This window comes from Lycorma delicatula, chromosome 4 (genome assembly GCF_047948215.1).
Source record: "Lycorma delicatula isolate Av1 chromosome 4, ASM4794821v1, whole genome shotgun sequence".
Taxonomy (NCBI): domain Eukaryota; kingdom Metazoa; phylum Arthropoda; class Insecta; order Hemiptera; family Fulgoridae; genus Lycorma; species Lycorma delicatula.
The window spans coordinates 201,137,178-201,152,986 of NC_134458.1; the positions used below are offsets into that span (position 1 = coordinate 201,137,178).

The 15,809-nt window shown below is 29.2% G+C and overlaps 1 protein-coding gene across 3 annotated transcripts in view; it reads right to left on the minus strand.

Annotated features, from left to right (window-relative positions):
* Positions 1-15,809, minus strand: part of Gle1 (Gle1 RNA export mediator) — a 75,606-nt gene that overhangs the window by 6,362 nt on the left and 53,435 nt on the right. For all 3 annotated transcript variants that reach the window (XM_075364996.1, XM_075364997.1, XM_075364995.1), the window contains exons 11-12: positions 6,366-6,544; positions 1,235-1,374 (exon numbers count right to left, since the gene is read on the minus strand). In XM_075364996.1, coding sequence (XP_075221111.1) covers positions 1,235-1,374; positions 6,366-6,544 — 319 coding nt within the window. The remainder of the gene's footprint in view (positions 1-1,234; positions 1,375-6,365; positions 6,545-15,809) is intronic.

The following is a 15,809-nucleotide window of genomic DNA, read 5'->3' on the forward strand; positions in this document are numbered from 1 at the left end:
CCATCCAAGTTTATAGAAAGAGGGTAGTAAGAATTACATAAACCATAATTTAAAAATGAAAACATACAAAGGTGGAGTTAAATAAAATATATTATAAAGCAGACAAAAATTTTGTTGTAAAACAATTCAGATGATATGGTGTAGTTTTTAAAAATATTTTTTTGAATACAGAACAATCAAAGTGAATTTGCACTGATATTTATTTAAAAAAATTTAATAAACAGTTAGCTCATTCTCATGTAATTTTTAAAATCTTCAGGATTATCTGATTTTCATCCTCTGACTGTAAAAATGCCATAACAATACAATTTTCTTTTTACTGCTTAATAAGGTCATAATATCAATTAACTTAATTTCTTATATCAAAACCAAATCTATTGATCAAAGCTAAATACAGAGTTAATAAAAATGCAGCATGTCAAACAAATGACAGAATTCTATATGAGTTTGGCATACCTATTTTAAACTACATTTGTGGGTGACAAAGTAATCAGAGTGTTGCATTTCAAACCTTCGATTAAATACTTCGCATTTCAAGATCTGTGTTACAAATATGTTTTAATAACCCAGCTATTGGATAATGATAAAATATGATTATTCAATTAATTAATAAAGAATATTCTTCATTAACAGCAGACTACAAAAACATTTATTAAACATATTTTAAATACACAACAAGAGAAATCTATGAAAGACTAAACTGGACATTCAAGTAGCAGGAGAAGTCTAATGAAGGAGGAACGGTGTGGTCGACTAGGGATTTACATAGACATTTTTCATTTGCTATGGTAAGCATGAACAAGACCAAAAGACCAGCTCACAATTTACATCAAATTGTACAGTGTACCTCACCTGTTAAGATTTTATAAATTCTCAATCATAGTGACATTTTTTTCTAAAGATTTATTAAATGGATGAATATTGACATATATAATTTGGGCCTTTAATAAACTATAAACTAATCTTATCAACTAGTTTAGTTTTTTATTAAAAAAAAAACTTATATACTGGAATAGTTAGCATGTTATTGGTGCCCTAATATACAGCACTAATAACATGCTAATTCATTATTATTATTAATTTTAGAACAAGTAAGTAGTCATTCAACTAAATATTTTGTGCATTCTATACAAATAAAACTTTGCTAGTGTCAAATAAAATTAATTAAAAAAATATATAAAGAAATAAAATGAAAACTGTGCAGCACTACGTATAAGAACAATTAATTAATTACCTGTTCAATGTGATCAAAAAATTCGGTACAAAGTAAATGTAATAACTTTCTAAATTGATGGTGATAACTACTCCACATCTGAGAACCAGCCACTTCTAACATATCTAATATTAATGTTGCAGTGATATCTGCTCTAGGTTCTAAAAACATGTAAAAAACAAATAGAAACAGGTAAAAAAAAATTAATCATACAATGATCAAATTATATATTCTTAAAATTAAATTAATGATCTAGCCAATCTAAAATGGCAAAATAGTTGGTTATTAGTTACTTCTTTTTGTGATCAGTCACAAGAAAAAATAATAGAAAATTTTTGGTAAGCTACAGTTTCATCTGTGGCAAAATTCTGGTATGTTTTCTAGCACCAGTTTCTGTTTTACTGGAGGTCAGTGAGGAAGCAACCCTTGGTGTCTGTGGAACTGTCTAAGGTACTTTACCTAGAAGCTGCATAAAAAGCCAAACTAATGGCTGAGGTATCTACAGAGTAAAACTATGCCCCCTATTTCTCATAAAGTCAATCTAAGTTATAATTTGAATGATCTCAAAAAGTATTAAGCAAGAATAAGGATATAATGATAGATGATACAAACTTCTTGGAGTATTTTGGCCAACAAATTAGCAAGCAGACGTATCAGGTTAATATGAAAAAATACAATCTGTATGAGCGGATAAATTTACTAGGTAAACGAAGAACGTTTTATTGTTTATTGTTACAGTAACAAAGAAATAACAGACAAGAACAACATTATCTGACATCAGTGCATTTCATGCACAAATAATACTCAGCAGAAATTGCAGATGATAAAACATGAGATGGAAGGGTGTATTAGGTGAAGACAAAATAGATTTCAGAACAAGTATGGGTGCAAGTGGGAGTAAAGAATTAAGAGTTGGAATACATTACAGAATATTTTAAAAGGGATTAGGTGACCATTATTTACTCGTTATCTAATTAACACAGTAGGCTTAATGTAAAATTCCCAGCAAGTAAACAGATGATTAAGTACCTATCTGAAAAGATTTCATGACCTATACAGGATTCCCACTGAATTTTAAAATTTGTTTTCCTGGCTTTTACTCACCAATTTAGTAAGAATTCCCTGACACATACAATGTTAAGCTACTGCCGCTGCCCAACTCACACCTTTTTTTATTATTTATTATTTTATTATTGAATTCATTGCCACCGGTGGCCGATGGCAACGAATTCAACAAGCTTATTGGCGACGTTATCAAATTTTGGAACTCTGTTCAAGCACAAAAGTAGTTTGTAAAATTTCAAAAATTTTGTATAATATAAATAAAGGCCTATACTGTGTGTACATGTCTGAATTTTTTAAAAACATCATTCTTCCTTCTGAAAACAAGTGGCCTCCATTTAATCAGAAAGTACCATATGTTAGTTATTTTCTAAATATTATTCTACAGATTGTAACAGGTATACTGAAACTTAAAATAAATTTATTTATTTTAATTTTTTCAAGTTTTATAAGAAAAGTTTATTGTCTGTTTTTTTAATCCTACATCCCCTACAAGGTCTGTTTAGAAAATAACTGAACTTTATTTTTTTAATCTTTACTATTAATTTTTACAGAATATCGATTCTTGTCCCCTCCAAACTACTCCCCTTTCCTATTCACAAACTTTTCCCAACGGTGTTTCCACTTCGCGAAGCAGTCCTGGATAGTTTCATCTCAAATGGCCTTTAAGGTCTGTGATGAATTTGCTTTAATATCATTGATAGTCTCAAAACAGCGTCATTTCATCACAGATTTTAATTATGGAAATAAGAAAACATCGCAAAGAACCAGGTTTGGCGAGTAGGGAGAATGAGGACAGTCAACAGATTTTTGACACAAAACCAATGAACTGACAAAGCTCTTTTTGCGGAAAGCTGAAAAAACTGAAAAGCTCTCTTTCTGTGGATTTTTTCACATAACTGTTATAAAATGCCTTCATAGTACACACAATTCACTGTTTCACCTTCAGACAATAATTCATAATGCACATTTCGATAAAAATAAAAAAAGACAGAAAGCAACACTTTGACATTGGATCAAGCTTGCTTGGGGCATGGAAATCCTTTGCTAATCCATTGTGATCATTGAACTTTTGTCTCAATGTCGTAGCCATAAACCCAGTTTTCATCTCCAATTATGATCCTTTGCATGAATGTTTCATCAACGGCTTGTTCAAGAAGTTGTTAATAAATGCCCACTCTATGTTCTTTTTGCTGTTCGGTCATCAAATGTGGAACAAACTTTACTGCAACTTGATGCATGTTCAATATTTTCGTCAAAATGTCATTGCATGATCCAAACGAGATGCTAACCTCTTTTGCAAGTTCTCTAAGATTTGTATGCACCAGATTGTTGATTTTCTGAATGTGGGCGCCATCAGTTGAAGTCTAAGGCCTTCCTGGTTGAGGGTCATCTTTGGTTGACTGACAACCACTTTTAAATCATGAAAATAATTCGTAACATTGCGTACAACCCAGAGCATCATCTCCATAAGCTTGTTTCAAAAGCTGAAACATTTCTGTGAAAGTTTTCCCCAGTTTCACGCAAAATTTTACTTTGTATCATTGTCCCCAAAAATTCCACATTACAAAAATCACCATTAGCACTTAAATACATTGCACTCAAATAACAGTAACACGAACATTAAATGAGATATCAATAACCCAAGAACATGCGGTTACAGAGGTTATGCAGAACACAATTCTCCCAAACGCACGTCACTAAATATCTCCGATGGCCCATAATAAAAAATGTTTGGTTATTTTCTGAACAACCTATTCCTAAATGTTATTTCCACATGTACATAAAGATTTTTTAGGTTAATATGAGGGTGGATCAATAAGTACCTATGTTAGAAATGAAAATGCAAGTTTTTCAGAAAAACATTTTTTACTTTTCAACATAATCTTCTTTTAGGAGGATACACTTTTCCCAACATTCCTGCCATTTTTTAAACCCTCTTAAAAATACTATTTATCAAACTCTTCAAAGTAGGCTTCTGTCTCGACAATGACCTCTTCATTTGGGCCAAATTTTTTTCCCGTGAGCTGTTTTCATGTTGGAGAACAAAAAGAAGTCACAGGAAGCCAGGTCGGGCGAGTACAGTGGATGTGGCAACATTTCATAGTACAATTCATGCATTTTGGCAGCAATGAGTCTGGATGAGTGAGCTGGTGCATTGTCGTGATGAAACAGGACTTTTTTCTTTTCTGAGTGGGGCTGTGCCTGTTTCAATTTCTCATTGAATTGGTCCAATAATTCACTCTAGTACTGCCCCGTGATTATGCCTCCTTTTTCCAGAAAATCTATGAGGATTATTCTCTTCACATCCCAAAAAATCATAGCCATGATCTTTCTGGCTGACGGGACCATCCTGGCCTTCTTTGGGAGCAGATTCACCTAGAAAACCCCATTACTTTGATTGCCGTTTGATTTCTAGTGTATAGTAATGGATCTACATTTCATCAACAGTGACAACTTGATGTAAAAACTCCTGCGGATTTCACTTTAAGAGGTCCAAACACTGCTTCAAAGTTGACAGCCGAATCCGCTTGTTGTCCGAAGTAACCAACATGGCACCCATCAAGCCAACAGCTTTCTTTCTCATTCTTAACTTATCATGTAAAATATTTACTGCCATTCCATACGACAAAACTACAGCCTCTGCTACATTGCGCACTTTCATTTGGCAATCAGCAAGAATCATGTCATGAACCTTTTCAACGATTTCCTTCGTAATTACATATGCTGGGCGACCTACATCCTCATCAAACAGATGTATGGCCATGTTTAAATTCATTAAAACAATACCTCACAGTTGTCATATATGGTGAAGAGTCCCTATAGACAGAATCCAACTTTACTTTTTTCTTTGCACGTTTATCCATCCAAAAATAAAAAGCCAATTACAGATCAATATTGTTCGTTTTTTTCTACTGTATCAAAAAACACCAAATACGTTTAATACAAATGGTTGACAAATAAAAACTAACCTATGAATCATTCTGAAATTTTGTATGGCTCATTTGATAGATGGTAGCTACTGTAGTAATGCCAACTCTCCTCAGCAATGCCACCTATCTTCAAACACAGGTACTTATTGATTCACTATCGTAATTTTTATATTCAAATAAAATCATAATCATTAAACATGAAATTCATACACATTTTATTCATACTCTTATAAATACTAAATAATAAAAAAATCATCTGTCTAGTGAAAATGTAAAAAAAAATAATGTTAAAAAAATATCAATATGGAGTCTGAACCATAAGTCCTCTAGAATATAAGTGGAACACTCACCACTTGGCTACTACTGCTGCTGTGACTGTAGATATACAAATAAGCTACCTAACTACTCAAAAATCTTTTAATGGAGACAAGTTGGAAGCTGCTTTTCTGAATTTAATGTATTTCCCCTGCAAAAGGACAACAATACACGCCACTGTAAGGTTACCACCTGCACTTATAAGATGACTTCTTTAAAATTGTCATAAAGACAAATTTTTTAATCTAAAGTTGTATTTTTTACCATTAATGTTCAATTCTTCTTATTGGTTAGGCAGTGGGAATGTCATCTAAGAATGTCAGAAGAATAAAACAATGCTTGATTGGTCTCGGTTTGAAAGAGAGTTTACACAGAACTTAACATACAATCTGATAATTATAGATTCTGTGCATGTTTAGTAACAATAATATGCCAATTTTTTATGTCAACTATACTGATAACATTAAATGTTCAAATATCTTCACTCTCCTATGACTTTCTATTATCACCTGTGACTATATAATTTAATAAGAAAATTATACTATTTTTGTATATATATTTCCTTTACATATGAAGTTAAAAATTTTGAGAGACTGATTAATAAACAGTTTATTACATCAGATTCTAAACATAACTGACAGAACAATTTTTTTTTTGTTTTTTTTTTTTTTTAATTTAAGAAGTAATTATTACAGTAAATATTGAAAAAGCAGCTTAAAATATATGAATAAATGTATTAATTTATTTACAATTATTTTCTGAGAGAAGACTTCTCTAAAGTTTTCTCATTTCGTCAATGAAAATATATTTTTAAATACAGATGAAATAAAAACATAACAAACCAAGATTAAGAGTTGCAGCCAGCCATCTCCAGCCTTCTCTCAATCCTAACGGATGTGGTACAGTGATATGTTGTTGTGTAATTATTACTGCTGCATACAATCTCATCATTCCACTCATTCTTTTCAAAAATTTATCTTGTGACTCCACTTTTCCATCAATATACTGGTATCCAAGAACTCTGTAACAGAAATTACTATAATAAAATAATTTTCTTTTATTATTAATTAAATATTTTTTTCATTAGCACTTTTATATTGCATACTGCTTTATTGGGTGACTAGATCCAATTCAAATTTTATTTTAAAATACAGAAGTGACATTCTTTCTTTGGTAAAAAAATTTTATTTTTTCAAGAAAGAATGTCATGTTTCTTTTATTTTTTAATTTAATTTTAAAATAAAATTTTAATCAATTAAACATGGATTTATTTATCTAATTAAGCAATATATATATACTATAAAAAGTCAGTGAAAAAAAATCAGAAAATAAAATATTTACAAATATATTTATATATTCTATTTCTCTGATGTAGTTCAATGAATTATTAAATAATAAATTTATTTATTTACAGTAAATCTTAAATTCATTAAAGTCAAGGCTGTAAGGTAATCATAAATTATTAAATTCATGGACAAAACAATTTTAGTAATGAACTTCGCAGTTCAGCAACAAATGGTAATTATAGTAATTAAAAAAAAAAGCAGCTGGCAAAGAGTTGCATAACTTTCGTGGCCCTGCTCTTCACAACCTTTACTTCAAAAATATATCATTGGTTTTTTAGATACTAATGTCTAATATTTTTACTTAAAACAAATCTAATAAATTATGAAATACACATAGGAACAATTTTGGAAATCAATTTTAAATAACAGATTTAGTAAATTGATTTTAGAAATCTGTTTCTATACTGTTCTAGATATATTACACTAGTTGGTATCAAATGTACCAATGTTTCCTCATGTAAAAAATAAGCCACTGTACTTTCCCTTAAAAGAAAACTAAAAAATCTGTAATCAGGTATCACCATATTTACTTATAGGGTGAAAAGTTCTGAGCCTCACAAAGAGATGACATTACTATACTTAGTTTCTCGACAGTGTGGCACAACTCCATTCTTCATTAGTTTACTATAAGAATTTCAAGTCGCTGCATCATTTAGTTTAATATTTATAGTCTGTCAAAGTGGAGAATTATGGTGATTTTTTGAAAATGGAAAAACTGCAAATTTGTGCAGCAATTAAATACTTTTTTTGAAAGGCTTAAATGTAAAGGAAATTAAAGATAAGCTTGATACGACATTGGGCGACTATTCTCCATCAAATACAACAGTTAAATACTGGATTGCAGAGTTTAAAACGGGTTGAACACGTTTTAGTGTTAATAGTCTATCATAGAAATGATAGAAAAAGTGCATAAAATCGTTTTGGCAGATTGATGAGCGACAGTGAATGAGTTAGCACAGTCTGTAAGCAACATTTTTGTGCAACATTTTTCATGAACAAGCTATGTGTTAGATGGGTTCCACATTTGCTCACACCTCACCAAAAGCAGTGCCAAGTAAACATTTCAAGTGATTGTTTCGACCTATTTTGGCACAATCCAGAAGAATTTTTATGTTGATTTGTGATGGCTGATGATCATACTCCTGAAACAAAACAGCAGTCAAAACAATGGGTTGAAAAAGGTCAACCTACTCCAAAAAAAGTGAAAACAACAATATCCTTTAACCTTTTTGGGACTGGCATCGCGCTTACGTGACTGCAGTAAACTATCTGAACAAACTACAGTTCAGTAAACTCATTTTAGAACTTTTATTATTCTAGTACTATCACTGTGTTAATGCAACTAATATAATTCTTTCACTGACACTGCTGCACTCTACTGGCTTTAAAATGAACTATTTGCACTATCAATATAGTTTGAGTACTATCATTGTGTTAATGCAAATAATATAATTTTTTCACTGACATGTGCTGCATTCTATTGGGTTAAAATGAACTATTTGCACTATCAATAGGTTGCAGCTAACAGCTGTTAATTGAGAGAATAAAATCATGTTACCAGCATTCTAAAACTAGGTTTTGTAAGTTTTGTTCAACTGTTGGTAAACATGGTCGACTGGTCACATTTGTAGCCAAAATTTATTAAAAAAAAAATTGAATTTTAAATGAATTAAAACAACATTCATTCCGAGTGATTGTGAAATGATAAATCATATACAGAATGACTACATAAAAGTAACTTTAATAAAATAATCTAGTCTGAGCATGAATTATGATTTACAGTAAGTTAGTCCTGAAATGGTTAACAAAGTATGGCAACTGTTTTTTGGGATGCACATGGAATAATTTTCATTATCTTGAAAAGGGTGAAATAATAAATGGTGAATATTATGTGACCCTACTGCAGCATCTCAGCAATGAAATTAGGGGAAAACGACAGCACTTGGCAAAAAAAAAGTGCTTTTCCATCAATACAATGCTCCAGCTCACACTTCTCTCATTCAAATGGTAAAAATCAATTAATTACGGTTCAAATTGCTCTAATACCCTCCACATTCACCACATCTGGCTCCCAGAGACTATCACTTGTTTCCTAACCTAAAAAATGGACTGGAGGGAGGAGATTTTTAACAATGAAATTATTGACATCGTAGATGATATTTTAAGGAGTCTGATAAATCGATTTACCGAACTGGCATAAGTGCTCTTCTGGAACGCTGGGCTAAATGTATAGACCTTAATTATCACTACATTGAAAAATAAATCAAAATGTACCCAGAAAAATGTTATTTTTTATCCAGGCCTGGAACTTTTCACCCCACCCTCATATGTAGGGATGGAGTCTGACAATTTTATTCCAGTTTTCATGCGTAATTTTTATGTTCCACTAACAATTTCAGTCGTATGCAAGTGTTTATCAATTGAATGAACAAAATGAGGTGTTTTTTGGTTCATAATAAAACTATTAACAATTTATCTAACAAAATATTACTTGATAAAACTAATAAAGGAGCTATTAACGATTAACAAATTTAAATGGTTGACATTTTGGAATTTTTGAAGGTAATATTTTCTATTTATTTATTTACAAACACTTATTTTGTGGTTGTTGGGTACATATAAGCCAAATTTCATTAAAATACCTCAATCCGTTCCTAAGATATACATTTTTATTGAAAAAAATACAAGATTGTGGACAAAGGGAAAATGGAGTGAGATAGAAGATTTGTCCACATGAATTTATTTTACTTTGATGTCCTGAATTAGCCCTTAAATTTGGGCAACACCTCCCAAGATTCTATTGGAGAAAAAAAATATGGGTACCATGATGTCCTCTTGTCTGATTGGGTCAAAAATCAGGCCAAAACTGGAAATATATATATATACACATATACTGCTTCATATCTACTATTACTACTATCTTCATAACTACTTTATATATATACATAACCATATTTCAATTAATTTGGTTATGTATATTTTCAAATCATCTCAAAACAGGTTTTGAGATGAGTTGAAAACTGTTTAGAAATAATGTTCATTATCCTCCCACCTCTAATACGAATCGACTTAAAATTTTATTATTTTAATAACTTTGTAAGTGCTTTCATCATTCTAAAGCTCAATTTTCTACAACCATTAAACAAAAAATAAAAGATTCAAAATTGAAAAACAACTCCCCCTTTTTAAATTTTTCCCAAATTTTACTGCCAAAAATCCAGCATCAAAATTTTTGGACCGATTTATATTCTTTCCCTTTATAGATATAGCACTATACAGCAACAGCCAGGAAAGTATAACAACAATGTGAGCAATTCAGCCCATTATAATCCTGTATAAAATGTTAAAAACTAATTTTTAACTAATATAGAAGAAAGTCAGTGTGCTATTTGATTTTTTCTCAAATAAAAAACACAATATACAAAATTCTACTATGAGAGAAAAAATGTAACATTCTGGAAACACATTAAAAAGAAAACAGAATATAAAACTGAAATTTCTAATATATCAAAATTTAAAAAAAAAATTGTTTATATAATAATAATAATTTATTGTTTTTCAATATTTTTTCAAACAGTTTTTATTATTTAGAGAATACTTATTTTCTTTTACACTAAAGGATTTTTTCTATGAAAAAGGAATTGAAAACTCAATTCAATGAGAGAAAATATTTTTCTCCCATACCACTCAATTAATTTCACCTACTTCCCTATTTGTTAGTTCATTTCCTGGGTAAAATTCACACCCTGATTTCAATCACAATTGTATTTACTGATGTCTTCTTTTTAATCTGAGATGAGATACTGTTGTTATTTTCTATAAACATGTCTTTAAAAACAGATTGTCATTTTTAATAAACATTGTATTAGGTCTAAATTAAACTCAATGATGTTATTTTGTAAATAATACAATGTAATTATTATACATAATTATATGAAGACATATAATTATGTATATAATTAGTAAAAGATTTATGCTGGTTAATATAACGATATTAACCAGCATAAATCTTTTACTCAGAATGGTACATAATAATACAATATAGATCACATTGTTAAAAGATAAATTATAAATATAAAAATACGAAATATGAGATAAAAAACACTCATGATTTTAAATTCCATATTAATTATTTAAATACAAACATGAAATAATATTAAGGTAAATACATTTAATACAAAAATTATTCACACTTCAGAAGCTACTGTTGTAAATAATTTTAAGCACATATTTATATGCACATTAAATGGGATGCAGATAATTATTTTTTTTAAAATTAGTATTATCTAAAAATTCTTCAACAGAGTAATATTCTTTTGTAAAAGAAAATGTTTTAATTGCTTTTTAAATATATTGGTGTAAAATTTTTCAAATAGTATAGCAATTTATAAAAAATGGCAACAGAAACATAGGACCATTTCTCATAAACTGAAGTACTGCGTTTTAGTTATATTAAAGCAATTTTGTCAGTTCAGTAAAGGTGAATATTGTTATTTTTTACAAATAAGTGACCATTCTTTTAAGCATTAATTGAACATTCACATATATAAACCCAAGGATAAGTTAACATATTAATTTTCTAAATAGCATTAATTTGCTACACAGCATCTTAAATGATAATTCAATAGGAGCAGAAAGTGAAAATAGTGGATAATTTTTCTAATTATTTATACTTTGTATTACTATTGCCTAGCACTAAATCCTGAGGTACTAGAAACAAAAGTAAACCATTGGCATTCTTTTAATCATGGACTACTTTATTTATAATGTAAATAATGTGTTTTGCAACTAAAGCTAACCAGTCTAAAAACAGACAAATAGTGTAGATTCTGATCGGTACATAATAATAAATTATATTACATGCAGGTAAGCTACTCCACAGGTAAAAAAAGGACTGCACCAGCATTTGCCTGGATGAATCAAGGGAAATCATTGGTAAGAACTTTAATCACACCAGCATAACAAAATAATTAAAGTATCCCAATTAATTATAAAAAATAACTACTAAATATATCACAATTTAGAAAGAATTAAAGAAAATTATTTGAATATATATTTATGAACTTAATATATTTAAAGTCCTTTTAAAATAATTTATCTTTGGAAATAGATAGTGCATAATCTCTGAAGAGGATAACAATGAATGGTTGACATATCAATATAAACAATAAGAAAAGCAAGGAACCAAGGATGCTTTCCTGTGTTCTTGCAGCAACGACCTATTATATTTTACATATGTATTCTGGTCAAAAGATGAAATTTCAACTCCCTGTTTATGGTTAATAAATATGACTTAATCTAACTGTAAGTAACATTTCTAATATCATGACTATAAGTTTTTCATCACTAAAGAATGAGGAACTAAACAAAGATCATCAATGCTTTACCAACATCACAAAAAATTTAAATTGTAATCTCTTTATCATCTATGTGCTATTTACAATATTTTCTAAAAACTGCGAAACAGATGTATTAGTAGAAAACGTTTTCTTAAAACCAAGGTGAACATTTATCAATACATTTTGCTTTTTAAGAAATTTTAAATCTACTTTTCATGATTTTTTAAACTACTTTAGAAAACCCAAACAACAATGAAATTGGTCTGTAATTCTATAAATGAAGTGCCTAATCTCTTTCTCAAGGAGACAAATAATAATGGAAATCTTAAGGCAGCTGGGAAATATTCCATTGAAAGATTCATTAATTATATTTGTAAGAGGAACAATAATGGCATCTATGACTTCTTTTAAAATACTATCAGTTATATCAGCACTATGTACTAAATTTGTACTCTTTGTACTTAAATGTAAGTTTTAACTTTCTGATTATCAACAGGAAGTAAAGATATTAATTTATCACTGTTTGAAATGGATAAATATTAATTTTATTTGAAATACTGGAAAATAGTTTACTAAATTCTTTTGCGACAAAATATGATAATAAAAATAGAATTCTTTTATATTTTTGGTGACATCGTCTGACCTGTTTTATTTCCAAACCCCTTCACTTCTGATATGTCCCCACATAGTTTTACATTTATTGTTTGAATAGATATTAATTTATCACTGTTAGCATTAAGCATAACTTTAGCATAAATCCATTTTTCAAATAATTTTAGAAGTAATCAAATTATATTCACACTTCCAAGAGACTCCTTGGCACAGATATAGATTTTACAATTCCTTCAGTAATCTACGCATTTTTCTTTTTACTAAAGGGTAAGCTGAAAAGAAGACCTCTGGAAAAACATTAAAAAAATTATTAAATTTTTCATCAAAGCTAATTTTATTTTGCTTCTGATTATAAAGTTCTTAAATTTTCAACCAATATTTATTTATCACCTTTTCAAAGAATAAAAGTAATCATTATCTTATCACATGTTTTCACTGATAAATTATGCTATTATAATACAACAACTGTGTCCTGAAAGACCACCAAAAATCAAAATGTCAATCTGCACAAAAAAGTAAAAAATTACCTTTAGGTAAAATTTATAAACCTATTGTCAATACATCTTCTTTATAAGTATGAAATAATGTTTCATGAATTTAATATAGCTGTTTAAGTAATAACTTCATAGAATATAATAATTTTATAATAAATATCTGGCAATTTTAATAAATGGCAAAATAAGCCATTACATCTAAGTCAGAAATTTTTAATATATAATTCACTGGTCTTATTTCTTTGAATTTATATGTTGAAGGACAACCAAAAATAATAAACAACTTGATTCATAAAAGATGTGTTACAATAAAACTTTAAGCCAAAAACCCAAGAACTGCAAGAAATACTTCTGCCATTACTTGATAAAGATTTAAATTGATAATGTAAAATATGTAATGTTAATCAATTAACTCCATTAAAAAATATGTATATATATATATATACACACTGGGCCAACCATGGTGGGGGGGGGGGGTTGCGATTGGTGGCACCACTAACTAATTCTGCAAAATCAAAATTATTTATTTATTTTTTTACTGTTTCAATCAGAATATACATACATTTGAATGTTATCATGCAATTAGCACACATTTCACGTCAGCCAATCCAAGGCAAGGTTGGATATTTTGAGTAAATCACTACGCTTGCAAATAGCTAGCGCTGATTAGTGAGAAAAATAAAAACCATATGTTTCTCATTTTGCTTGCATTGTAGCAGTTGATTATAATCATACATTTTTACCATGAGGTGTATAAATAAATAAAAAATTTGTATTAAAAGGAAGACAAGTGTTTAATGTGATATATTACTGAACTTAACTGAATAATATAACAATAAACATATATATATTATCAAGACAAAGGAAAACACAACTTTCATTGTTGTTCATACTACTAAAAAAGTTAATTGTAAGTATATATATTTTTTACTTTATTTACTTAACTATTACATTACTCTATACTTTTGTAGTATTTGTGTTTTCTATAATATTATTTTTAGACAATTTCACAACATGATTAGTAGACAGAAATGCAGAAAGCAACTATATGTGTGGCTCAGACAAATCGAAGAAAAAAAGAAAGAGAAAAGAAATTGTGAAAAACAGAGGAACTCCCTTGCAAAATTTTTAACTGAAAATGTGCAACAAATCAAAGAACCGCACAATTCACAGTTACTGCAAGATCAAACTCACAGAAATGAAATTATGCTGTGCAAAATTCACAAAAACAATCTTGATCTTCATAAAACCAACTCTTGCCTTAATGAAGAGGAAAGCGATGATAAGAAAACTGAAGATTGTCAATGAAACAAAGAACACAATGAATTATTCCGACAAACACAGCTTCAAGAGAATCAACAAAGCGACAAAGAGAAAAATGTTGATATCAATGATTCTGGTACTTGGCCTGAAATTATAACTGATAAATTTAGAATGGCTATTAAACAAAATGGTGTGATACAAGTAAAATCCAATATTTTCTGAAGATAAAAATAACAGAAGTTTTCTGAAAATTATTATTTAAGAAAATTAATGGATGGGTAATGTCATGAACAAGATGTTTACTCTACTCAAGGGTACAAACATGCCAATTGTGTTACGCATGTATGCTATTTTCTTCAAACATCACTATTGTAAGTTCAACTGGACTTAACAACTGGGTATATCCAACTTTGCAATTACAAAGTCATGAAAAATCAGAATGTCATTAACAAGCTATGAACAAATTGTACAACTAGTAAAGAATTAGAAACTGGGAAACACTAATGACAAAGAACATGAAAAAATAATTAAAAATGAAACACAGCATTTAATGTGTTTGTGAACAAATAGTGGTGACAATTTTATATTTAGCAGATCATAATTTGGTGTTACTGGAAGGGGAAGTAACAATGCTTTATATAACTGCACAATGGTAATTTCTTAGGTCTCATAGAATTACTCACAACATATGATCCAATCATGAAACAACATTTAGATTGTTGCATAGAATCAGCATTATGTTCCTATTTATCTCATACAATACAAGATGAACTAATTTCTACTTTGGTTAAAAAGAAAGAAAATAAGAAATCTAGTTAAGAAAGCTAAGTATTTGACAATTTTATTAGGTTGTACACCAAAACTAACACATCAAGAACAATTATCCGTTATTTTAAGGTATGTTATGTTAATGTAGATGACTCTGAGAGTGATGTGAGCATATAAGAACAATTTATTTGTTTTGAAACAATAAAAATTTTAACAAGAAAAGGAATATTAGCCAAAATTGAAAGCATATTAGAAAAGGAGAAATTAGATTTAGGGAACTGTCAAGGGCAGGGGTATGATAACAGAGCTAATATGACAGGTTTAAATAAAGGCATGCAAGCACATATCCTACAAAAGAATTTCAGAGCACAGTATACATGTTGCAAGTCATAATTTGAATTTAGTTCTTGGAGAAATTTCAAAATCATCTTCTCTTACAAATTCATTTTTTGGGAATTTATAAA